Raw genomic sequence first — 26957 nt, 5'->3', positions numbered from 1 at the left:
TTTGAGTTGGCACCCCAACAGATGACCGTTTTCACTTTTATTTCTAGAGCAGACAAAAAATAAAACAAAAAAATGTATTTTTCTCTTTAGAATCCATGTTTACAAAAATACCCCTGCTCACACTCTCCTCTCTTATGATACATATTGCAGACTTCTTTTCTTTTTCTCCAGATAAACAGTCTTGAATCTTGTGCAAACATCTCTTTAAAAAAGATCCAGAAAAAAATGAAGAGCATTTGCACACGGGAACTCCTGAACTTGTCTGTCCAAAGACCCAAAGACAGTACTAAAATCGACTGGACAAGACCCAAAGTACAGTACTAAACTCAGATGGGTCCAGATAGTACAGCAAGATAGCCATAAAGCACTACAGTGGGCAAAGTACTGTACTCAATTGACCTCAAAGGACTCTCTATTCCAGTGCACATGTTGATACACAGACCCAGTCAGCTGTCAATCATGTGTTTCCATGGATGCCAACGCTGACCACCACACCGCTAAGCTTACTCACCCTTTGATGTGGATTGATGAGCGACGGGGGTGTCTACACTGTGGCCAACTGGGTCATGAGCTGAGGCTAACTAGGGCTAACATATGAGCTTCGATCTGGCAACCCGTGAGAGCCTGAATCTGGCAACCTGATACAAGATTGCTATCAATGCACTGTACAAGCCTGTACACGGACAGCACACAAAGCTAGACGGGGTTAGGTGGCGGATCACTAAAAGAGCCATCTACATCTAAAAAAGGAAGACCTGGTCATTCTAAAAGACTCTGGGAGCAACTAAGGATAAACTACAAGGAGATAAGTGACTAGAAATGATGCAAAAGGGATACAAAAACAAAATAAACCTAAAAATAAAATTAAAAAATGTAACTCTTTTTTTGTTTTCGCATTTGTCAGTATAGAAAAAAAGCTGTAAGCACGGAGACAACAAAGAACAAGTAAATATTTATACAAAGTAAGTCAGCGGCGACGGTTGTCAGTTATGACGGTGACCGGGGGGGTAAAGTTCAGAGGGGAGGCATTTCTTTTTTTTGTGTCTGCCTCCCCCTGCCACCCCATGTCGACCTCCCCTCCCCAACCCTGCCTGACACCAACAGTTCAGCTGAAGTGCAGAGAAAGAAATAAAACAGCCGACACCAACACTGCCGTCACACTTGCCGAGGCTTCTGCTTCTCCTTTTTGTTGCGTGCGTTCCTGCTCTCCAAGCTGCCCAGGTGGGCCTGCTGGAGTATCCCATGGAGCAGCGAGGGAGCCGGGCTTCCTAACCCGCCTCCGCCCCCCATGCCCCCACTGCCACTGGAAGTCTGGTGGTGGTGCCTGGGCAGGGAAGAGGGGTGGTAGTAGTGCCCTATAACCTCACTATAAGTCGGCGGCGCCCCTTCCACTCGGCTGGAGTAGGCCTGTGCGGATGTGGCTACAGTGGTAGCACTGACTCCTGCATTGAGGCTGGGCGGCGGGCACAGGGAGGTATCGAGGAGGTGGCTGTCGTAGACAGTGCGGTTGGGGGGCGCGCGCACCGACTCCCTGTTAAGCTCCAGCTGCTGCTCGGGGTCGCGAAGCTGCAGGGTGCAGGGGCCCTGGTAGGGCGGGGGCTCCTCGCCGTCCGACAGCGATATGGTGGGCGGCAGGTCAATGATGGCATGGGGCAGGTAGGGGTAGGTGGGCTGGAAGCGGGCCAGACGCTCCCTCTGCAGGTAGGAAGGGCCGCGGTCCGGGGGCCGGGGGGTGTACACCTGCTGCTGTAAGGGAGGAGTAGAGGGAAAGTTAGCACAAACACACATATTTGGTCATTCATTTTTCTGATTATTTTGATGAAATTGACAACTTGTATTTGGATGCAATGCACTTAAAATAATTGAGGATAACACAAAAAAAGTTGAACTTATTTCCATTGTGGTCCTCTTGTTCAGAACACTCTTTTTATCCACAGTGACAAAAAGAGTGTGTGAAGGTATATTGAGTGAGGGTATATTGACAGGGGGCTGAGCAACCATACAAAACAATACAGCACCATCGTTGTCATCTCTTTGCTATGAACATCCATAAACACCCATAACCTCTCTGCTCTTATATCAGAGGACAAATCCATAATACATTTCAGCCCATTTGGGATGAATTTTAGGTCCCTGGGTTTAGGGATGACCCCTATAGATGTAAAGTCTTAATGGCTAAACAAGATTACCCATAATCCCCCTTACCTCGCTCATTCCACTGGTGGACCCTGGGCCATCTGAGGACCACAGACTCCCATCCTGAGAGAGCGATGGCGAGGTGCAAGGAGAAAGACAGAGAGAGAAGAATTTATCATTCACTGCATACCATGTTGTGCAACTAAGTGGAATACTTACCTTTCCAGCCAAAGAGCCAACCACCTTTGAGCATAGGGTGAAGGTGATGAGATCAACCCCAGAGCCAGACAGAGTAAGGTATACTTGAAAAGCATCTCTTAATAGGCAGAATCCAAGGGCTAATACTGGAGTGCCTTTGTAAACTTTCTGTCCTATCTGAGCCTTGTTCTCTACACCTAGATGGGCTGTAAATTGGACAAGAGCTACATGTACTGTTCAAGTGCTCTTCACACAAGCAATCCTAAACAAACACACAGCCAGACACTGACCGTGACACAGAAAGCTCTGTCATCTCTGACTCATACCCCCTCCTGCAGAGTACACAGACGTCTGCCTAGCCCAAAACACACACGCACACACGGCATCATTCCCCACATCTCCTAACGAATGAATCACAGGCTAGGTGATTCAGAAAGCAGCAGTGTGTGTGGGTGATTCAGAAAGCAGCAGTGCAGTCATATGGTTTTGGAATCTTCAGATAACTGCACTGGGCGATGTGTCAGACATGTGGCAGACAACCTGTCTCCCGTAAGCCTCTGACAAAGACACACAAAGAAAGAAACACCAGACATTAAAACGAGTATACAAAACATTACATAGACTGACCAGGTGAAAGCTATGATCCCTTATTCACTTGTTAAATCCACTTCAATAAAGAAGGATTTGTAAGCCTTGAGACATGGATTGTGTATGTGTGCCATTCAGTGGGTGAATGGGTAAGACAAAATATTCAAGTGTCTTTGAACGGAGTATGGTAGTAGGTGCCAGGCACACCGGTTTGTGTCAAGAACTGCAACGCTGCTGGGATTTTCACACTCAACAGTTTCCTGAGTGTATCAACAAAGATCCAGCACATGAAGGACATCTAGCCAACTTGGCACAACTGTGGGAAGCATTGGAGTCAACTAGGGCTGTCCCAGACTAAAACAAATCTTGTTCGATTGTTAAACATTTTTAAACATGTATTTTTCCATATACGGTGCATTCAGAAAGTATTCAGACTCCTTGACCTTTTCCACATTTTGTTATGTTACAGCCTTATTCTAAAATGGATTAAATCGTGTGTCCCCTCATCAATCTACACACAATACCCCATAATGACGAAGCAAAAACTGTTTGTATGTATGTATGTATATAAATAAATCACGATACAAACTATCACCGTGCCCTTAAGGAAATCACAAATATTATGGACACATTAGAAATAATGGATATTTGGAAACTAAAAAACCCTGACCTAGTGAGATATACATGGAGGAGACTTAATCAAGCTAGTCGTCTTGACTACTTTATTTTCTCTTTCTCTCTTGCGTCAAATGTTTAAAAAGTATTGATAGGAGACAGAATGCGATCGGATCATCATCCAATTGGCCTTCACAATAACTGTTACATAATTTCCGCGTGAAAATTTTATCAAAGTTTACTGGAGGACAATGTATTATTTATAACTGAATTTTGCCAGTACAATATAGGTTCAATAAATCCCCTTATTGTTTGGGATACCTTTAAATGTATGTGCAGAGGTCATTCAATTCAAAATGTATCAATAAAAAAAAGCAGTTTCTGTCTAAAGAGCCAAGACCAACAAGGGAAATACATGAAATAGTACAGGTAGATCAAAATAAAAACGATACTAGAGATTCAAAATAAGTTGGAGGAAAAACAAAAAGAACTGGAGGAACTTATTCAAGAACGATCTAATGTAATCTATTACAAAAATAAAACAAACTGAATGGAATATGGAGAAAAATGCAGTAAATTATTCCTGAATCTCCAACACAGGAATGCTACCAAAAAGAATTTGCAGATACTCGTTATTATGATTCTACAAATTATATTTTAAAAGAGGAAGCTAAATATTTGAAGCAGATGTACTCTATTCTGTCTCATCCTCAACCACTGAATGATGATTACTGTAAGGAATTATTTGCAAATACAAAAAAATAAAAATGAACAAAATGTACAAAAAGGATCAGTGCGAAGACTAAATTACAGATGGAGAACTTTGAGGCTATAAAATCCTTTCCGTCTGGAAAACCCCCAGGGCTTGATGGCATACCGGTAGGGGTATATCAAGCCTTTTTTGATATTCTCAAAGCTTCATTGTTAGCTTGTTTTAACTACTCCTATAGAAATGGTAGTCTGTCAGGTACTCAGCAGAAAGGTCTGATTTCACTATTATTAAAACAAAACCCAGATTGCAAATATAAAGATCCAGTCTATTTAAAAAAAGGAAGACTTTTACCCTGCAATGTTGATGCAAAAATACTAGTGAAATGCATAGCACTCAGAATTAAAAAAAAGTTTTTTACCAGGTATTGTTCATCCTGATTAGACCGGTTTTCTACACGGACAATACATTGGAGATAATATACGACAACTACTAGAGATAAAAGAACAACATGAAACATCTAAGAAGTCAGGCTAGGTGTTAGTGGATTTTGAAAAGGCCTTTGATAAAATGTATTTATAAATGCCTGGATTTTTCCAATGTTGGTGATTCTCTTATATAAATGGGTAAAAGTAATGTATAACAACCCCAGATGTAAAATAGTAAATACCAGCTACTTCTCAGAGAGTTTTGAATTGTCAAGAGCAGTTAAACAAGGGTGTCCGCTGTCACCATATCTATTCGTTATGGCTATCGAAATGCTAGTTAATAAAATCAGATCAAATAACAACAACTCTCCTTCCATGGCCTCCAACCGCTCTTAAACGCAAGTAAAACTAAATGCATGCTCTTCAACTGATCGCTGCCCACACCTGCCCACCCGCCCAGCATCACTACTCTGGACAGTTCTGACTTAGAATATGTGGGCAACTACAAAATACCTAGGTGTCTGGTCAGACTGTAAACTCTCCTTCCAGACTGACATAAAGCATTTCCAATCCAAAATGAAATCTAGAATCGGCTTCTATTTCGCAAAAAGCATCTTTCACTCATGCTGCCAAACATACCCTCGTAAAACTGACTATCCTTCCGATCCTTGACTTCGGCGATGTAATTTACAAAATAGCCTCCAACACTCTACTCAGCAAATTGGATGCAGTCTATCACAGTGCCATCCGTTGTCACCAAAGCCCGAAAACTACCCACCAATGCGACCTGTATGCTGTCATTGGCTGACCCTCGCTTCATATTCGTTGCCAAACCCACTGGCTCCAGGTCATCTAAGATTATTTGCTAGATAAAGCCCCGCCTTATCTCAGCTCACTGGTCACCATAGCAGCACCCACCCGTAGCACGCGCTCCAGCAGGTATATTTCACTGGTCATCCCCAAAGCCAATTCCTTCCAGTTCTCTGCTGCCAATGACTAGAACGAACTGCAAAAATCACTGAAGTTGGAGACTCATATCTCCCTCACTAGCTTTAAGCACCAGCTGTCAGAGCAGCTCACAGATCACTGCACCTGTACATAGCCCATCTAAATACCCCATCCCCATACTGTTATTTATTTAATTTATTTTGCTCCTTTGCACCCCAGTATCTACCTGCACACTCATCTTCTGCACATCTATCACTCCAGTGTTTAATTGCTATATTGTAATTTTTTCGCCACTATGGCCTATTTATTGCATTACCTCCCTTATCCTACCTTATTTGCACACACTGTATATAGACTTTTTCTATTTTATTATTGACTATGTTTGTTTATTCCATATGTAACTCTGTGTGGTTTGTGTCGCATTGCTTTGCTTTATCTTGGCCAGGTCGCAGTTGTAAAGGAGAACTTGTTCTCAACTAGCCTACCTGGTTAAATAAAAGGTGAAACAAAATAAATAATAATAAATTAGAGGATTAGAAATCCAAGGCTTAAAAACAAAAAGGTGTCCATGTATGCCAATGACTCAGGTTTTATATTAAGTCCGCAAGCTAGATCGCTGCAATGTCTCATTGAAGATCTAGATTTTTCTGGACTCTTTGGAATAAAACCTAATTACGATAAGAGTACAATATTACGCATTGGATCTTTAAAAAATAAAAATTTTACATTACCCTGCAGTTTACCTATAAAATGAGCTGACGGTGAAGTAGACACACTTGGTATCCATAGATAGATATAAATGAGCTCTCTACAATGAATTTCAATAGAAAACTTGCAAGATCCTGAAATTATGGAGAGGTACAGTGGGGCAAACAAGTATTTAGTCAGCCACCAATTGTGCAAGTTCTCCGACTTAAAAATATGAAAGAGGCCTGTAATTTTCAGCATAGGTACACTTCAACTATGACAGACAAAATTAGAAGAAAACAAATCCAGAAATTCACATTGTAGGGTTTTTAATGAATTTATTTGCAAATTATGGTGGAAAATAAGTATTTGGTCACCTACAAACAAGCAAGATTTCTGGCTCTCACAGACCTGTAACTTCTTCTTTAAGAGGCTCCTCTGTCCTCCAATCGTTACCTGTATTAATGGCACCTGTTTGAACTTGTTATCAGTATAAAAGACACCTGTCCACAACCTCAAACAGTCACACTCCAAACTCCACTATGGCCAAGACCAAAGAGCTGTCAAAGGACACCAGAAACAGAATTGTAGACCTGCACCAGGCTGGGAAGACTGAATCTGCAATAGGTAAGCAGCTTGGTTTGAAGAAATCAACTGTGGGAGCAATTATTAGGAAATGGAAGACATACAAGACCACTGATAATCTCCCTCAATCTGGGGCTCCACGCAAGATCTCACCCCCCGTGGGGTCAAAATGATCACAAGAACGGTGAGAAAAAATCCCAGAACCACACGGGGGGACCTAGTGAATGACCTGCAGAGAGCTGGGACCAAAGTAACAAAGCCTACCATCAGTAACACACTATGCCGCCAGGGACTCAAATCCTGCAGTGCCAGACGTGTCCCCCTGCTTAAGCCAGTACATGTCCAGGCCCGTCTGAAGTTTGCTAGAGAGCATTTGGATGATCCAGAAGAAGATTGGGAGAATGTCATATGGTCAGATGAAACCAAAATATAACTTTTTGGTAAAAACTCAACTCATTGTGTTTGGAGGACAAAGAATGCTGAGTTGCATCCAAAGAACACCATACCTACTGTGAAGCATGGCGGTGGAAACATCATGCTTTGGGGCTGTTTTTCGGCAAAGGGACCAGGACGACTGATCCGTGTAAAGGAAAGAATGAAATGGGCATGTATCGTGAGATTTTGAGTGAAAACCTCCTTCCATCAGCAAGGGCATTGCAGATGAAACGTGGCTGGGTATTTCAGCATGACAATGATCCCAAACACACCGCCCGGGCAACGAAGGAGTGGCTTCGTAAGAAGCATTTCAAGGTCCTGGAGTGGCCTAGCCAGTCTCCAGATCTCAACCCCATAGAAAATCTTTGGAGGGAGTTGAAAGTCCGTGTTGCCCAGCAACAGCCCCAAAACATCACTGCTCTAGAGGAGATCTGCATGGAGGAATGGGCCAAAACACCAGCAACAGTGTGTGAACACCTTGTGAAGACTTACAGAAAACGTTTGACCTCTGTCATTGCCAACAAAGGGTATATAACAAAGTATTGAGATAAACTTTTATTATTGACCAAATACTTATTTTCCACCATAATTTGCAAATAAATTCATTAAAAATCCTACAATGTGATTTTCTTTCTCATTTTGTCTGTCATAGTTGAAGTGTACCTATGATGAAAATGACAGGCCTCTCTCAACTTTTTAAGTGGGAGAACTTGTACAATTGGTGGCTGACTAAATATTTTTTTGCCCCACTGTATATACACCTCTCTATTTATGGAAATATTGCCCTGATTAACTCCTTAGTCGTATCTTAGTTTACTCACTTACCTATGGCGCTGCCTACTCCTGGTGATTCATTTTTCAAATCATATGAGCAAAATATATTACGCTTTATCTGGGATGCTAAACCAGGCAAAATAAAGTGTACCTTATCTATATAATGAATATGAACTGAGTGGGTTGAGATTATTAAATATAAAAGCACTAAACCTCTTTCTAAAAGCTTCACTTATACAAAAGTTTTACTTGAACCCTAATTGGTATATTACTAGGAAAAACGAATCTATTGTTTAAAAATTGCCTTTTTGTCTTTGTGCAGATTGCCACGTCTCATTTTCGATTAATTGAAAATGAAACATTTTTCAAAGTATCTCTTTTTCAAACAAGCATCACAGAGCTGGCTACAATTCCAAATTAATTCCCTTGAAAAGATAGAACAAATATTACAACAAATATTATGGCTGACCTCAAATGTGCTGGTTGATAAAAGACCTGTGTTTATGAATGTTTGAAAAGGGTATTTTGTTTTTAAATTATATTGTAAATTGGAATGGTAGAGTTATGTCTTTCATGGAGTTATTAGAATTGTATGGGAAGGTCTGCTCAATCCAAGATTACAACCAATTGATTACATCATTACCCCAAAACTAGGCAGGTGCCAGCGGGAGGAGGTAGGGGAATGCTCATCCAGAAGCGGCGCTCCTAGTGGCTGGGGACTTTAATGCAGGCAAACTTAACTAATTTCTAACAGCATGACACATGTGCAACCAGATGAGAAAAAAAAAAAAAACTGTAGACAACCTTTACTCCACACACAGGGAAGCATACAAAGCTCTCCCTCGTCCTCCATTTGGCAAATCGGACCATAATTATATCCTCTTGATTCCTGTTTACAAGCAAAAACTAAAGCAGGAAGTACCTGTGAATCGTTCAATTCTGAAGTGGTCAGATGACGCGGATGTTACGCTACAGGACTGTTTTGCTAGCACAGACGAATACATTCCGGGATTCATCCAAAGGCATCGAGGAGTATACCACCTCAGTCATCGGCTTCATCAATAAGTGCATTGACAACATCGTCCCCCCAGTGACCGTACCTACAAATCCCAACCAGAAGCCATGGATTACAGGCAACATCCGCATCGAGCTAAAGGCGAGAGCTGATACTTTCAAGGAGCGGGACACTAATCCGGACGCTTATAAGATATCCCGCTATGCCCTCAGACGAACCATCAAACAAGCAAAGTGTCAATACAGGATTAAGTTAACTTCTTGGATATAGGGGACACTATTTTAATTTTTGGATGAAAAACGTTCCCGTTTTAAACAAGATATTTTGTCACGAAAAGATGCTCGACTATGCATATAATTGACAGCTTTGGAAATAAAACACTGACGTTTCCAAAACTGCAAAGATATTGTCTGTGAGTGCCTGGTATGGCAACTGCTTGGCATCTGACCGTAAGGCGCTAGAGAGGGTAGTGCGTACGGCCCAGTATATCACTGGGGCCAAGCTTCCTGACATCCAGGACCTATATACTAGGCGGTGTCAGAGGAAGGCCCAAAAAATGGTCCAAGACTCCAGTCACCCAAGTCATAGACTGTCCTCTCTGCTACCACACGGCAAGCGGTACCGGAGCACCAAGTCTAGGACCAAAAGGCCCCTTAACAGCTTCTGCGCCCAAGCCATAAGACTGTTGAACAACGAATCAAATACCAGCCGGACTATTTACATTGACCACCCCCTTTGTTTTCACACTGCTGCTACTCACTGTTTATTATCTATGCATAGTCACTTTACAAATGACATCAACTAACCCGTACCCCTGCAATGATTAGGTACCGGTACCCCCTGTATATAGCGTCATTATTGTTTTGTACATTTATTGTGTTATTTTTGGATTGATTCGATGTTTTAACTCTATTTCTTGAACTGCATTGTCGGTTAGGGGCTTGCATGTAAGCATTTCATGGTAATGTTGTATTCGGCTCATGTGACAAATAACATTTGATTAGAACTGGTCTGTCTGCCCAATATAAAGGATCAAAACGGGCAGAGGAATAAAAATAGCATAAATAGGAATACCAGTTTCATTTGAGGACAAGGATGTTGACAGCTGTGCCATAAGGATGGCTAAATAGTTGGGAAGAGATTTTTGATGTACCGATTCCATGGTACAGGGTGTATGAGTTGATATGCACTGCTCCAAAAAATAAAGGGAACACTAAAATAACACATCCACATCGAATGAATGAAATATTCTTATGAAATACTTTTTTCTTTACATAGTTGAATGTGCTGACAACAAAATCACACAAAAATTATCAATGGAAATCAAATTTATCAACCCATGGAGGTCTGGATTTGGAGTCACACTCAAAATTAAAGTGGAAAACCACACTACAGGCTGATCTGACTTTGATGTAATGTCCTTAAAACAAGTCACAATGAGGCTCAGTAGTGTGTGTGGCCTCCACGTGCCTGTATGACCTCCCTACAACGCCTGGGCATGCTCCTGATGAGGTGGCGGATGGTCTCCTGAGGGATCTCCTCCCAGACCTGGACTAAAGCATCAGCCAACTCCTGGACAGTCTGTGGTGCAACGTGGCGTTGGTGGATGGAGCGAGACATGATGTCCCAGATGTGCTCAATTGGATTCAGGTCTAGGGAACAGGCGGGCCAGTCCATAGCATCAATGCCTTCCTCTTGCAGGAACTGCTGACACATTCCTGCCACATGAGGTCTAGCATTGTCTTGCATTAGGAGGAACCCAGGGCCAACCGCACCAGCATATGGTCTCACAAGGGGTCTGAGGATCTCATCTCGGTACCTAACGGCAGTCAGGCTACCTATGGCGAGCACATGGAGGGTTGTGCGGCCCCCCAAAGAAATGCCACCTCACACCATGACTGACCCACCACCAAACCGGTCATGCTGGAGGATGTTGCAGGCAGCAGAACGTTCTCCACGGCGTCTCCAGACTCTGTCACATGTGCCCAGTGTGAACCTGCTTTCATCTGTGAAGAGCACAGGGCGCCAGTGGCGAATTTGCCAATCTTGGTGTTCTCTGGCAAATGCCAAACGTCCTGCACGGTGTTGGGCAAGATTTGCCAATCTTGGTGTTCTCTGGCAAATGCCAAATGTCCTGCACGGTGTTGGAGTCTGTTTCTGACCGTTTGAGCAGACACATGCACATTTGTGGCCTGCTGGAGGTCATTTTGCAGGGCTCTGGCAGTGCTCCTCCTGCTCCTCCTTGCACAAAGGCGGAGGTAGCGGTCCTGCTGCTGGGTTGTTGCCCTCCTACGGCCTCCTCCACGTCTCCTGATGTACTGGCCTGTCTCCTGTTAGCGCCTCCATGCTCTGGACACTACGCTGACAGACACAGCAAACCTTCTTGCCACAGCTCGCATTGATGTGCCATTCTGGATGAGCTGCACTACCTGAGCCACTTGTGTGGGTTGTAGACTCCGTCTCATGCTACCACTAGAGTAAAAGCACCGCCAGCATTCAAAAGTGACCAAAACATCAGCCAGGAAGCACAGGAACTGCGAAGTGGTCTGTGGTCACCACCTGCAGAACCACTCCTTTATTGGGGGTGTCTTGCTAATTGCCTATAATTTCCACCTGTTTTCTATTCCATTTGCACAACAGCATGTGAAATTTATTGTCAGTGTTGCTTCCTAAGTGGACAGTTTGATTTCACAGAAGTGTGATGGACTTGGAGTTACATTGTGTTGTTTAAGTGTTCCCTTTATTTTTTTGAGCAGTGTATGATGTTGCTATGGATGGTTACAATGTGTTTAGGGATGATAGGAAAGGCAAAGGTGGTGGTGTTGCTATTTACACAAATAATCTTGTTTGTGTGTCTCTGTTAAAGGCTACTTCCAGTCCTAAACAATTTGAATTGTTGGCTTTAAATCTGCAGTTGTGTTTCAACTCAAGAAAAACAGTTATAGGAATCTATCATCCACCTTCCGCCAAAAAATGTGTACTAAACAAACTCACCGACTTAATTGCCATTTCTATTACACCGGAGGTGTTGATTGCTGGAGATTTTAATCTTGCATGGAGAACGCAGGATGCTGATTGTCTAAATGATTTTTGTACTAATCTAAATTTGACCCAGCTGATTACAAAGCCCACTAATCCAAACTTAAAGGACCCTACAAAGTTGACTTTGTTTGACCTCATATTTACAAACACTGCAGAGAAATACGCTGGGAGTGGGGTATTTGCTTGGGATATTAGTGACCACTGTCCTATTGCATATGTCAGGGATATATGGACGCCTTGATCCAAACCTTGTTTTATCAACAATATCAATTTTAAACATTTTAATGAACAGGCCTTTTTTGTGACCTTTATTTTGGTGACTTTGATTGTATTGCATCTATACCTGACCCAGAGTTGGCTCTTAACCACTTCTCAAATGTTTTCAATTGTATTGTAGATTAACATGCTCCCCATTCAAAAAATTGAATCTTGCCCTTGGTTCAGTCCAGAGCTATCTGAAGTCATACACAACAGAGATGCTGCCTGGGCCAAAGCTAGATTCACAGACTCCCAGACACAGACTGGCAGTCTTTTAGGCGGTTGAGAAATCTGTGTGTAAAACTAGTTAAAAAAGCAAAATCAGATTATTATGTTAATATACTATCTGAATGTACCGGGAACCCAGCTAAATTTTAAAAAGCTGTTGACTGAAGGGTTGTATCCCCTCTTCTCTCCCCCAATAAATTAATTTAGATTCTGGCCCTATTACTATTACTGACTAAATTGATATCATTAATGCATTTAAATCGCCATTTTATATTTATATTTGAATATATTTCAAAGCCAGCTCTTGAAAAGAGTAGTTTGGATGTAGATGGTGAAAATCTATTGAATGATACTGAAAATGCTAGTCAGGAGTTTTTTTTGTTAACATTATACCCCAAAAAAATCCACAGGGGCTAATCATTTGGATCCTGGTCTGCTTAAGTGTGCAGCACCCCTTATTGCTGGCTCAGTAGCCCACATTTTCAATTTAACATTATCAGGAAGTATTCCAAAAGCTTGGAAATCCACATGTTCTGCCACTCCATAAGGGTGGTGATGCAAATTATCTTGAAAACTAATCGCCCCATTTCAAGACTACCTTGTTAAGCTAAAATTATTGAATCCTTGGTTAATGTACAACTTCATCCTTTTTATCTGATAATTGTATTCTTAATATAAACCAATCAGGGTTTAGGCCTGGGCATAGTACTACCACAGCAACCACGCTAGTTGCTAATGATCTTGTCAATGCCTTGGATGTTAAAAAGAGCTGGGCTGCCTTGTTTATTGATCTGTCAAAGGCGTTCGACACTGTTGATCATTCTGTTTTGCTGAAGAAATTATCAAGAGTAGGCCTGGGATATACAGCCTGTTTATGGTTTCAGAATTATCCTAGCGACAGAACTCAGGCATTCTTGATAGGTGGGGTTAAATCAGAATTTCTTGAGATTCAAAAAGGTTTTCGCCAGGGTTCAATTTTGGGTGCATTATTGTTCACTTTGTTAGTTATTTTAGCATTCATCTCTGTGCAGATGACACAGTTTTGTATTCCTGTGCCTTCTCAGTGCAGCAGGCCATTTGTGAACTTCAGCATGACTTTGATTCAATTCAGAAATACAAGTAAAAACCACGCTCATGCTGTTCTCTAGGTCACGAAATGTTGACCTTGAGAACCTGCATATTTGTGCTATAAATGGAGCCCAAATTGAGCTTGTTTCTCAATATAAGTACCTAGGTGTCTGGATTGATGACAAGTTATCCTTCCTAACACATATAACAAATCTGACTAAGAAGCTAAGTTCCAAGATAATTTTTTTATATCGAAATAAATCATGCCTTAGTATTAAAAATAGGAGAAATATTGTTAAAGCAACGCTTCTTTCTCCCTGTATTGGATTTTGGTGAAATTGTTTACATGCATACGGCAACCTCTCTTTTAAAACCCTTGGACGCAGTCTACCATTGTGCAATATGTTTTATCACAGGGACAATTTCAGGACTCATCATTGTAGTCTGTATACAAATGTGGGATGGGCCTCAATGTCTGTAAGAAGAGAGCTGAATTCTCATTTACTTATTTACAAAGTAATCTTACAGAAACTCCCTCCATATGTAACTTCATTAATTAAAATAAGAATAATAAGTTACCAAACCCGTTCACAGGAATGGATAACACTAGAGATCCCTTCAGTCTCCACAGACATAGGAAAATCCGCATTTAGTTTTTTGCACCTAATTTGTGGAACAATATGCAGAGTTCACTGCAGCTAGATGTACTGGTGCCACTCAGGTAGTTGAAATTATTGATTGAGGACCTCTATGTAGTTGAATGTGATTGCTTTTATTAAATGTTTATTTTTGTTAATTGTGTGCTGAATTATACTGTTTTATACACGTGAATGTTTTAATATTCTGTTTTTATTGTAATGTGTACAGGGCTCTCTTGTAAAAGATGTATAATCTCAATGTGACTCCCTGTTGAAATCAAGGTTAAATAAAAACAAGATAAAATTATTATACAGAATTCTTGCCACCAACAAAATGTTGAACATTTGGGGCATGCAATCATTGCAGCTCTGCAGATTTTGTTGTAAAATTATTGTACAGAATTTTTTGCCACCAACAAAATTTTGAATATTTGTGGCTTGCAATCATTGCAGCGCTGCAGATTTTGTTGTAAGGATACAGAATCAATAGACCATTTGTTTTGGTATTGCCCTCAGGTAGCCTGTTTCTGGTCTCCGGTTCAGGAATGGCTGAAAATGCATAACATTGATCGAAAATTGACCCTAGAAATAGTATTGTAGGGAGATCTGGAGAGACCTGGTCAGTCAATCACTAATATACTAATACTCTTAGTTAAAATATTTATCTTCAACTCATAATCTGTGGATTCTGTTCGATTTAATAGATTCAAATTGTATGTTAAAACACTACAGCATAGTTGAAAGATATATGGTGCGTAGAAATCAAAAGAGGGTGGCTAGCAGAGATCGTGGGATGGGCTGAAGGAAGCTGAGGGTTGGGATGTGGAATTGGAGACAAGTGAGAGTGGAGTTGCTGGGCAAAAAGGGGGGGGGGGGGGGGGGGGGGTACGACTCAATATTAAGGTGTTCCTAATGTTTGGTATACTCAGTATATTATATACCGAGTATACAGTTGAAGTCGGAAGTTTACACACACTTTAGCCAAATACATTTAAACTCAGTTTTTCACAATTCCTGACATTTATTCCCAGTAAAAATTCCTCGTCTTAGGTCAGTTAGACCCATTTACGACCAAGCTTTAACTTCCTGACTGATGTCTTGAGATGTTGCTTCAATATATTCACGAAATTTTCATTCCTCATGATGCCATCTATTTTGTGAAGTACACCAGTCCCTCAATCAGCAAAGCACCCCCACAACATGATGCTGCCACCCCCGTGTTTCATGGTTGGAATGGTGTTCTTCGGCTTGCAAGACTACCCCTTTTTCCTCCAAACATAATGATGGTAATTATGGCCAAACAGTTCTATTTTTGTTTCATCAGACCAGAGGACATTTCTCCAAAAAGTAAAATTTTTGTCTCCATGTGCAGTTGCAAACCGTAGTCTGGCTTTTTTATGGCGGGTTTTGGAGCAGTGGCTTCTTCCTTGCTGTGCGGCCTTTCAGGTTATGTTGATATAAGACTCGTTTTACTGTGGATGCAGATACTTTTGCACCAGTTTCCTCCAGCATCTTCACAAGATCCTTTGCTGTTGTTCTGGGATTGATTTGCACTTTTCGCACCAAAGTACGTTCATCTCTAGGAGACAGAATGCATCTCCTTCCTGAGCAGTATGATGGCTGCATGGTCCCATGGTGTTTATACTTACGTACTATTGTTTGTACAGATGAACGTGGTACTTTCAGGCGTTTGGAAATTGCTCCCACGGATGAACCAGACTTGTGGAGGTCTACAATTTTTTTTCTGAGGTCATGGCTGATTTATTTAGATTTTCTCATGATGTCAAGCAAAGAGCCACTGAGTTTGAGGGTAGGCCTTGAAATACATCCACAGGTACAACTCCAATTGACTCAAATGATGTCAATTAGCCTATCAGAAGCTTCTAAAGCATGACAATTTTCTGGAATTTTCCAAGCTGTTGAAAGGCACTGTCAACTTAGTGTATGTAAACGTCTTACCCACTGGAATTGTGATACGGTGAATTATAAGTGAAATAATCTGTCTAAACAATTGTTGGAAAAATTACTTGTGTCATGCACAAAGTAGATGTTCTAATCGACTTGCCAAAACTATAGTTTGTTAACAAGAAATTTGTGTATTTAAAACTTCCGACTTCAAATGTATATTATCTTTTCTGCATACTTTATATCTGGTATAGTTATTTAAATATGCACTATGCAGAAACAGTACTGCCATTACCTGGTTGCAAAAAATGTAATAGTTCGCCTAATTTTAGTTGTGACAAAACATGTAAGATTGTGCAATGATTCTCTACACTATCTAAACCGCTGTGAAATATATTTTCCACAACCAAAAATATTGTATTTTCAGCTGTTTAAAGCTGGTGTAGAAAACCAAAAGCATAGAAGTAGCACACACAGAACAGATCTACAGCTTCTTAGACTGGCTTTCAATGAGAATGACAGATCTATAATACACATTTCTATGTGAATTTGGCCAGGTCGCACAAAAAGTTACATATTGCAGCTTTAAGTTGACACTGAAAGTGTTGTGTCCATCCGGAAAATGTGCAATGCACCAAAATGTGTATCCCGCGACCTTTATCTCTTTCCCTGCCTTGACCCACAAGTGGGTCCCAGCCCACAGTTTGGGAAGCACTGGTTAAGGCTGCATACTGGTCTGTGTGGCGGCTGTCAAGTAAAGTATATTCCCTGGTCAGTGAGATGTAATTATCAAGTAGTTATAGGGGCTGTAAAATAGTCTACACCCTTGTCTGTGTGGAGGCTGTAAAGTAGACTCCCCACCCTGGTCTGTGTGGAGGCTGTAAAGTAGACTTCCCACCCTGGTCTATGTGGAGGCTGTAAAGTAGTCTACGTCCTGGTCAGTGTAGAGTACTTACTGAGGCCAGCGGTAGTTGGCGCCTGCGAGCCTGGCTGTGCCTGGAGATGAAGGAGCGTGCTGACAGCCGGTAGTGGTTGAGCAGGCATGTGATCACCACCACCATCACCATCATCACCACCACGATCACCAGGATCTGCACAAACTCCAACTGGGCTGGAGAGAGAAGGGAGAGGTTAGAGCTAGTGGAAGAGTGGAATACTTGATTGTATCACCTAAGCTTCATCAACATATCATCAAGTGAGAGGATACGATGTATTGGACCTTCTTTTAGTCTAGCTCCGGTTATTATATTGGATGTGCGTGAAACTCCATTCATAGAAATTTGAAGAACCCAAGAGGACAAATAGGAGGATATGTACATTGCAGTTTATTGGGAAAGGGTGTTTGGGACCATGGTAATTGAAGACAACTTAGTCCGATGTTACGAAAAGCAACTTGCATAGGTCTACAGTGCATTCGGAAAGTATTCAGACCCAGTGACTTTTCCACATTGTTACGTTACAGCCTTGTTCTAAAATTTATTAAAACGTTTTATTTTCTTCTCATCAATCTACACACAATACCCCATAATGACAAAGCAAAAACTGGTTTGTAGAAATGTTTGCAAATTTGTAAAAAATAAAAACTGAAATATTACATTTACATTACATTTACAAGTATTCAGACCTGATACTCAGTACTTTGTTGAAGTACCTTTGGCAGCGATTACAGTCTCGAGTCGTCTTGGGTATGACACCACAAGCTTGGCATACCTGTATTTGGAGAGTTTCTCCAATTCTGCTCTGCAGATCCTCTCAAGCTTTGTCATACCCAGAGATGTTAGATTGGGTTCAAATCTGACTTTTCCCGAAGCCACTCCTGCATTGTCTAGGCTGTGTGCTTAGGGTCGTTGTCTTATTGGAAGGTGAACCTTCCCCCCAATCGGAGGTTCTGAGCACTCTGGAGAATGTTTTCATCAAGGATCTCTATGTAATTTTCTCCATTCAATCCTGACAAGTCTCCCAGTTCCTGCTGCTGAAAAACATCCCCACAGCATGATGCTGCCACCACCATGCTTCACTGTAGGGATGGTGCCATATTTTCTCCAGACGTGATAATTGGCATTCAGGACAAAGAGTTCAATTTTGGTTTCATCAGACCAGAGGTGTGTGCCTTTGAAAATCATGTCCAATCAATTGAATTTACCACAGGTGGACTCCAAGTTGTAGAAACATCTCAACGATTATGAATGGAAACAGGATGCACCCGAGTTCAATTTCGAGTCTCAAAGCAATGGGTCTGAATACTTATGTAAATAAGGTTTTTTATCTTAATACATTTACAAAAATGTATTAAAACCTGTATTCCCTTAGTCATTATGGGGTGTTATGTGTAGATGAATAAGAAAAAATATATATTTGTATCCATTTTAGAATAAGGCTGTAACGTAACAAAATGTGGAAAGGTCGAGGGGTCTGAATGCTTTCCGAATGCACTGCATGTTTGGTAACCCTTCATTTTACAGCCCGGTAGTTATTAGACAATAACTAGATAAATACAAAAAGTAAACACATGGTAACTATTTGGTCTAAAACATACTTATTAGGTACCAAACAAGTACGTACTGCATACTTACTTAGTAAATACAAAGTAGCAAAATGTAATTATATAATAGTCCTCTAAAGTCCCAAAGGTTAGTATTGAGGTACCCATTATGTAAATACCAAGTAAAAACATCTATGGTATATTGTATTTATTTATTACCATGTACTTACCACATACCTTCAAGTCAATCATCCTGTCTCTGGTAATACAAAATACAAATATCTGCAGATGTTGTTACTAGGTATTTACATGATAAGTACCTTGTACTTATAAGGTCCTCTATAACTTACCTTTGGCTAAAAGGGGACTGCTATATAATTCAATTGAGTTATTTTTCATTTACTAATGTAGTACTTCCTTGCTTGGCTCCTAGTAAGTATGTTTGGGTAGAGCTGTGATGATAAAGCAAAAAATTACCGACACCGACATTGCCCTCTTCCTACCGAAGCATTTGGCTTAGGTCAGTAATATTCCGTGATTTTGCTAAACAATGTTCCTGACAATTTTTTTGTTCTAAAACCATTATCTTTGGTCAACAGTAATAGCCTATGCATTATGTTGATTCCTGCTATGAAAGTATCCGCCTGTCCCTGTTTCACTGTGGGCTGCCCTCTCACGACTGTGCGCACGGAGGAGGGAGAGATGCATTCTGATAAACACAAGCATATGACAATTTCTCAAAATGCAATTATAAGAAAAATACTATTTTCTTGTTACATAGAGGAGAGTGTCACAGCTGTCTGAGTATATAATTTATTTCTCACCTCTCAATATTGAGTTCATGGCACCACTTTCCAACCGGAGTAGGCTAGGTAGTATGATTTTGATGTGCCCGCAGAGCCGAGTGGAACATGCCATTTGCACTGAATAGGCCCACATCAAGTAGCTTAGGCCTAGCACTGGAATGTTTTGTAGGACATTACATTTACTGATAAATTAATCAATTAGCGTACATGGCTATCTAGCAACAAGATCTTAGAATTAGTACATTTCTACGTGTTTTGAGTTCCCACTTTCTCAGGTGGTAAATAGGCTAATATAGCCTATGCCAATAGGCCCATGCACAAAGTGGTCTGCAATAGAATCTCTGAAGAGCCCCAAAAAGAATTAGATCATTCTGGATCCTATTTTGACAGGTTGCACATCAACATATCAATGATGCATTCCCGGGATATGTTGAAATAGCTCACTTTTTATAACATAGCATACCATCTCAGTTGTCTTTACTTGGCATAAAAATAAATCCTGCTGCATATATTTATTTTATTGATGGATTTACCTTTAGAGTAAAATAGTTACATTTATCTCTATATAACTTTTTGTCCATATCGCCAAGCTATATATTTGGGACCAATATTGTGAAAATTATTTTGAAACATACCCTTAGTATTCGTAACAACTCTTAAAAGTAGGCACATATGATATCCTACTCAATAGAAAAGCCAAACAGGAACTATTTTAAGTACCACATCGTCGATGATATGCAAGACATCTCAAGTATTATGACAGGTATGATGTCATTGATGACAACTTATACTGTCATCATGACTGGCTGCTTCCAGTCTTATGTCATGTTTGAATATTATCACCATAGCGCACCACGTGTGCGCGTGTAGTAAAATGAGTAGAGTTATTGGTCAGCTCAGAGGCTCTATTGATTCCGAGACGACGGAGCTCTTTTCCCAGAAGAGTTCACAACAGTGTCGAGGTAGACAGAGCAATCTTTGTTTGGAGACAGGGCAGGACAACCTGACCTTCCCCTCCCCCCACGTGACCCTGGCAGACGGAGCACACAAACAGACCCAGAAGCAGACAGAGACATACAAATGCAGGACTCGGCGCGCACGCGCACACACACACTTTCTAACTCAGACATACTTTGTGTTCTTCTCACACTTCAACAGTCAGAGAGAAAGTTCACGGACAGCCCCACATAAAAAATCCAGCAGGGACTTTTGCCCCAAGCAACAACTCAAACCAAACACAGACAGTCTAACTGAGCAGATAAGCAAAGCATAAGCTAACACAGTAGCTTCCTCTGTGAAACAGCCTAAGGTCATTTCCATGTAAAAGCACCAACATATGAAGTTCATGGGAGCATATCAAATTATGTGACAAAATAAAGCTGAGTCTATATTTTGGGGAAATGAAGGCATAGATACAAATGAATTAAATGGCTTTGATTTTTGTTCAAACAGATTGAAAAAGCTTCTTAGAAAACACCTACCAGAAAATAGGCATTACAATTCATCAAAACAACAATAACGTTGAAGTAAAGATCCCTGCCAGCTAATATCACCACTTATACTATGTTTTGGAGAAATTATTTGCCTTCTGTAAATTTGCCTTGTAACTTGTAATTATGTTACCAAAAACCCACATACAGTGCCTTCAGAAAGTATTCATAACCCTCGATTTATTCCACACTTTGTTGTGTTACAGCTAGAATTCAACATGGATTAAATATATTTTTTTCTCCATCACTCATCTACACACAATACCCCATAATTACAAAGTAAAAAAATAAATACAAATCTCTTTAACATAACTATTCACATCCCTGAGTCAAAACACGTTAGAATTACCTTTGGCAATGATTACAGCTGTGAGTCTTTCTGGGTAAATCTAGAACAACTTTTCACATCTGGATTGTACAATATTTGTACATTATTATTAAGAAAATTCTTCAAGCTCTATCAAAGTTGTTTGTTCATTGCTGGACCACCATTTTCAAGTCTAACCATATATTTTCAAGCTGATTTAAGTAAAAACTGTAATTAGGCCACTCAGGAACATTCAACGTTGTCTTGGGTAAGCATCTCCAGTGTTTATTTGGCCTTGTGTTTTAGGCTATTGTCCTGCTGAAAGGCGAATTTGTCTCCCAGTGTCTGTTGAAAGCAGACTGAACCAGGTTTCCTCTAGGATTGTGCCTGTGCTTATCTCAATTCTGTTTCTTTTGATCTCACAAAAACTCCCTTGTCCTTGCTGATGCATCCACCACCATGCTTAAAAATATGAAGAGTGGTACTCAGTGATGTGTTGATTTTGCCCCAAACATAACACTTTGTATTCAGAACATGAAGTTAATTTCATTGCCACATTATTTGCAGTTTTACTTTAGTGCCTTATTGCAAACAGGATGCATGTTTTGGAATACTTTTTATTCTGTACAGGCCTCCTTTTCACTTTGTCATTTAGGTTAGTATTGTGGATAACTACAATGTTGGTGATCTATCCTCAGTTTTCTCCTATCACAGTCATTCATCTCTAACTGTTTTAAAGTCACCATTGGCCTCATCGTGAAGTCCCTGAGCGGTTTCCTTCCTCTCTGGCATCTAAGTTATGAAGGACGCCTGCATCTTTGTAGTGACTGGGTGTATTGATACACCATCCAAAGTGTAATTAATAACTTCACCACAAATTCAATGCCTGTTTTTGAATTGTTTTTTAGGTAGTCATTCAAAAATAATGTTAAGCACTATTATTGCAAAGAGTGAGTCCATGCAACTTATGTGACTTGTTAAAACTGCAATATGTAACTTTTTTGGCAACCCGACCAAATTCACGTAGAAAGGTGAGTTAAAGTTCTGTCCTTCTCATTCAAAGAAACTCTAAGATCTGTTCTGTGTGTGCTATTTCTATGCTTCTTGTTCTTAAGTTTCATTTTTGTGTCTTTTACTTTCAGTTTTGTACACCAGCTTTGTTATGGAAAATATATTTCACAATGGTTTAGATGGTACAATGATTCTCTACACTATACTTACTTGTTTTGTCACAAACTGAAATTAGGCAAACTATTCAAATTTTAGCAATTAGAAAAAGGCGTAGTGCATCATTAAGCACATTTTTACTCCTGAACGCATTTAGGCTCGGGGTTGAATACTAATTGACTCCAATACTAATTTACTTCAATTTGAATTAATTTGTAAAAAATAAAAATAAACCTGCTACCGTCCGTCCTTCCTTCCTTCCTTCCTTCCTTCCTTCCTTCCTTCCTTCCTTCCTTCCTTCCTTCCTTCCTTCCTTCCTTCCTTCCTTCCTTCCTTCCTTCCTTCCTTCCTTCCACAGGCATACTGTTATGTTCTGCTCATACCTCATTCTTTCTGCAGACATCTTTGAATCTTCATTTTGAGACGATATTTAACAGTATTTAAGAGTTTTGGGAAAACATGGTCGCATAAACGGAGGGAGAATTTACTGTAATTCTGTTACCAAACTTAGCATCTGCACTGTTCTTCCAGTAAATGTGTTTTTGTGAAATATACTGTGTAATTTCTTCAAAGTAGTCATTGTGCATAGAGTTGCATAGTTTGTTAAACTTTGAAAACATTGTTTTTTGTTTTGTATAAGTGAAAAAGCTGAGTCTCAGTGTAATTCTGTTGTCATGGATTTGCCCCTAACCTATTCTATTCAAAACAACAAAGAGACCAAGCTATGCAGTGTGCTCATAACCCAGATACTGAAATGCTCTCGCAGGCTAGAGACTTGAAAATAGTTTGTTCCAACATTCCAGAAGTCTTACCAGCGACTATTACACAACCATGTCTGACCTGCAGCAGCATTAAAGGAGAGTTTGCCGTCCTCACACAACAACAAAGGCTTTTATCACGCTAGTTATACACAGACAACCACACAATTGGCAAAGAAACCCAAATTCAAGATAGTCTAGAAAACGAGCTCAATGACGAGCTCAATGACTCACCGCATTGGACTTTTGACTTGGGGAAAAAAAAACTAATGCACGAAGAGAAAAAACAAACTCCTACAGATTTTACCCAATGATTAAAATCCAAGATAGTAACGATTAATGCACAACTCACCGCTACATTGAGTCTGTACGCAGTTATGGTGGTGGTGGGGACCCCCTGAGACCGGCTGCATCGTGTTACCCCTAATACCTCAACTTTGGCGAGAGCCTCAACCTGTGTGCTCACTGAGCAGAACGACACACCGCGGCCCGCAAAAGGTCTGCAGCCTTGTCCCCACTTTCTCACACGCATTACTCGACACACACACAATGAGTGTCCCCTACTGCGCCGAACAATGGGGTGCAAAAAAAAAAAAAGATTTCCAAAGGGAGAGGAGAGGGAGAGGGGGAGTGGTGGCACAATCCAGAGAAAGACAGATGGGTCAGAGATGAAGAGAATAATGATGGGAGCGAGACAGAAAGAGGGAGAGAAAGACTAGATAGAATTACTACGGAAAAGCACATTCATAAATGTTTATAAATTTAAGTCAAACGTTTGGACACATCTACTCATTCAAGGATTTTCTTTATTTGTACTATTTTCTACAATTACACAAATTAACTTAACAAGCCACACCTGTTAATTGAAATGCATTCCGGGTGACTACCTCATGAAGCTGGTTGAGAGAACGCCAAGAGCATGCAAAGCTGTCATCGAGGCAAAGGGTGGCTACTTTGAAGAATCTCAAATATAAAACATATTTAGTTTTTTGGGTTACTACATGATGTGTTATTTCATAGTTTTGAAAATCGTCACCATTATTCTACAATGTAGAAAATAGTAAAAATAAAGAAAAACCCTTGAATGAGTAGGTGTGTCCAAATTTTTGACTGGTACTGTATATACACATGCCACATTTATTCACGGCCTAAAATACACAAACCGGAGGATAATACGAATGTATGTTATGAGAAATCATCGTTCCTCGGCCTCATTCCTCAATATTGACTTAAGGTAAATTCACACTCATAAAACCAAAACACACCCCAACCCTAAACCCGGCTCCCACAAACAAACAGTGTTGTTGCTAGGGTCTCTCTACTAAAGCATCAGGGTTAATATATGGCCAGTGACCTGAGCCAGCGACTATGCAAACCCACTGTCTGGAACGGCCCTGTCAGCTGGCGCACAGCCTTACTCTCTGACATGGTGCCCGGGGGCACGGACACACCAGCATGCACACACAGGGATGAGGCTCCACACAGATGGCAGGGCTAGCAGCAGAGAGACGTAGTGGGGCCAGTGTGTGCCAGGCAGGCAGAGACTGCGTAGCTGGGCACATCACTCTCTATTGCCATACAGGCCTCTTTTTTAGAACTGTTAACAACGATGACATAGTGGTAGAGGGTATACTACAAAATAATTGATTCCTCGACTCCTGACACATCGACTCCCGGTGCTGACTCCCATTTCTGATTGTCAAGAGCGGAATCGACTCCTAAGATTCAGTATTTTTGGAACGGAGCTGTCCTTCCAAAAACACAATCAAACTTGCATCTTCCATTGTTAGCGAGGGACAGAGAGAGGGGGGGGGTGGGGGTGCACAGTATGTCGGCACCAGGCAGACAGAGTCAGAAGCGTGCACTAGGCGTATCTATTTGCAATCAAAAGCTGTCTCACAATTTCTTGTTTCTTCTTTCAATGTCTTGAAACTTCAGTAAAGCAGTGCCTATCACCAATGAATAGGCTAGGATATTGAGATGAGCAAGATGCAACGCTATCACATAGTCACAACCTGTATCTGCTCATGTGCACAGGTTCGCTTCACACTGTTGACAGCGTAGCCAGGTACCAAAACAGTAGAGAAGTTGAGCCTTGCGCTTCAACACTCTTAGTTGTTGCGGAAATTGACCTACTATGCTGTATACTTTCTGCATCTACTTTATATCGCTGAGTGTACCTTTTAAATTACATAACTTTTCCCTGGCCTTTATAGCTAGTTGTGCAAAGGAGGCTATATACGCAGGTATATGCTGTATACCCACTTTTATTTCAGTGGGCATTGCATCTACTCACTTCTTAATCCCCTCTGATGCGTATAAAAAAAAAAACTGAAACATGTGATTTACATTTTTTTTTACTCCTTTTTCGCCCCAATTTCGTGGTATCCAATTGGTAGTTACAGTCTTGTCTCATCGCTGCAACTCCCGTACGGACTCGGGAGAGGCGAAGGTCGAGAGCCATGCGTCCTCCGAAACATAACCCAACCAAGTCGCACTGCTTCTTGACACAATGCCCGCTTAACCCAGAAGCCAGCCACACCAATGTGTTGGAGGAAACACCATATACCTGGCGACCGTGACAGTGTGCATGCGCCCGGCCCGTCACAGGAGTCGCTAGAGCGTGATGGGACAAGGACATCCCTGCCGGACAAACCCTCCTCTAACCCGGACGACGATGGGCCAATTGTGCGCCGCCCCATGGGTCTCCCGGTTTTCTACACAGGGCGTCTTTCCTTCACCAAGTGGGCCGTTTGAAAAATTTGAGTATACCCACTTCTCCAGGCACCCGTTTCTAGCCTATCGTCTAGTTCAAAAATAATATGTTTTGTAATAACTGTACCGTGATTTACATTTGGGGGTGGGGGGGGGGGGATTAATTCATGTTAAGGATCCCTATTTATTTAATTGTTTTAACAGTTAAACATTCACACCACTACCAGGTTCATGGTGTTATTGAGTACCATATATCATAAGATAGGTCTACATCATATACTAGGCCTAACCTATATCATAGAAACAAATGAAAGCCGCTACATTGTCCACCAGCAACACTGTGTCGTGAGAAGTATTTTTTGTATTGCTATTAACAGCCTTTTTAATTATAGACATGAATCCACTTTATTCAAGTAGTCCATCTTCTATCTATCTTCTCTGGGTATTTTTAATAGAGGAGAGGAATGTTGTTCTGAAAAAAGCAAGCCTTCATGCTCCTGAAATGGCTTATCTTAAGGAATGCAAATGGAAGTGTTCAAAAAGGGATAGTCGGGGGTTGAGGAGAAAATGGCCTCTGAGCGGTTGCTCCCAGACCGAACAGAGAAGTTTACCAAAGCTTTCCAACAAAGCTTCCAGAATAAATCCCTAGGAACAGATTGTGGAAAAAACTGCGCAATGAGGAGACCTTGCGGTTTCCCTTTTTCCGGACCACTGCAACAACAACTAAAGCCTGGGCTAAATTTAAACACACGCACACAAACAGATACACACTGTTTAACCGTTCAAGAGTTGCTCATAATGCCAGCAGCATACCACCCTGCACCCCACTGCTGGCTTGCTTCTGAAGCTAAGCAGGGTTGGTCCTGGTCAGTCCCTGGATTGGAGAACAGATGCTTCTGGAAGTGGTGTTGGATGGCCAGGAGGAGGTACCCTTTCCCAACGGCCCAGGGCAATGATTGGGGACATTGCCCTGTG

General features: G+C 41.1%; 1 protein-coding gene across 3 annotated transcripts in view; it reads right to left on the bottom strand.

Annotated features, from left to right (window-relative positions):
* Window positions 1-26957, bottom strand: part of pmepa1 (prostate transmembrane protein, androgen induced 1) — a 76821-nt gene continuing 49864 nt past the window's right edge. Inside the window, exons 1-4 of one of the 3 annotated variants that reach the window (XM_021568437.2) lie at window positions 23620-23772; window positions 17214-17368; window positions 2206-2259; window positions 1-1746 (exon numbers count right to left, since the gene is read on the bottom strand). In XM_021568437.2, the coding sequence (XP_021424112.2) occupies window positions 1156-1746; window positions 2206-2259; window positions 17214-17368; window positions 23620-23680 (861 nt within the window). In that variant the 5' untranslated portion in view covers window positions 23681-23772 and the 3' untranslated portion in view covers window positions 1-1155. Of the gene's footprint in view, window positions 1747-2205; window positions 2260-17213; window positions 17369-23501; window positions 23773-26957 lie in introns of those variants that run through there. The other 2 variants (XM_036949863.1, XM_021568436.2) reach the window with 2 other exon arrangements.

Source organism: Oncorhynchus mykiss, chromosome 17 (genome assembly GCF_013265735.2).
Source record: "Oncorhynchus mykiss isolate Arlee chromosome 17, USDA_OmykA_1.1, whole genome shotgun sequence".
NCBI classification, from domain to species: Eukaryota; Metazoa; Chordata; class Actinopteri; order Salmoniformes; family Salmonidae; genus Oncorhynchus; species Oncorhynchus mykiss.
Note: the sequence above shows the minus strand (reverse complement) of the source record. Positions and strands in the feature narration are given on the sequence as shown.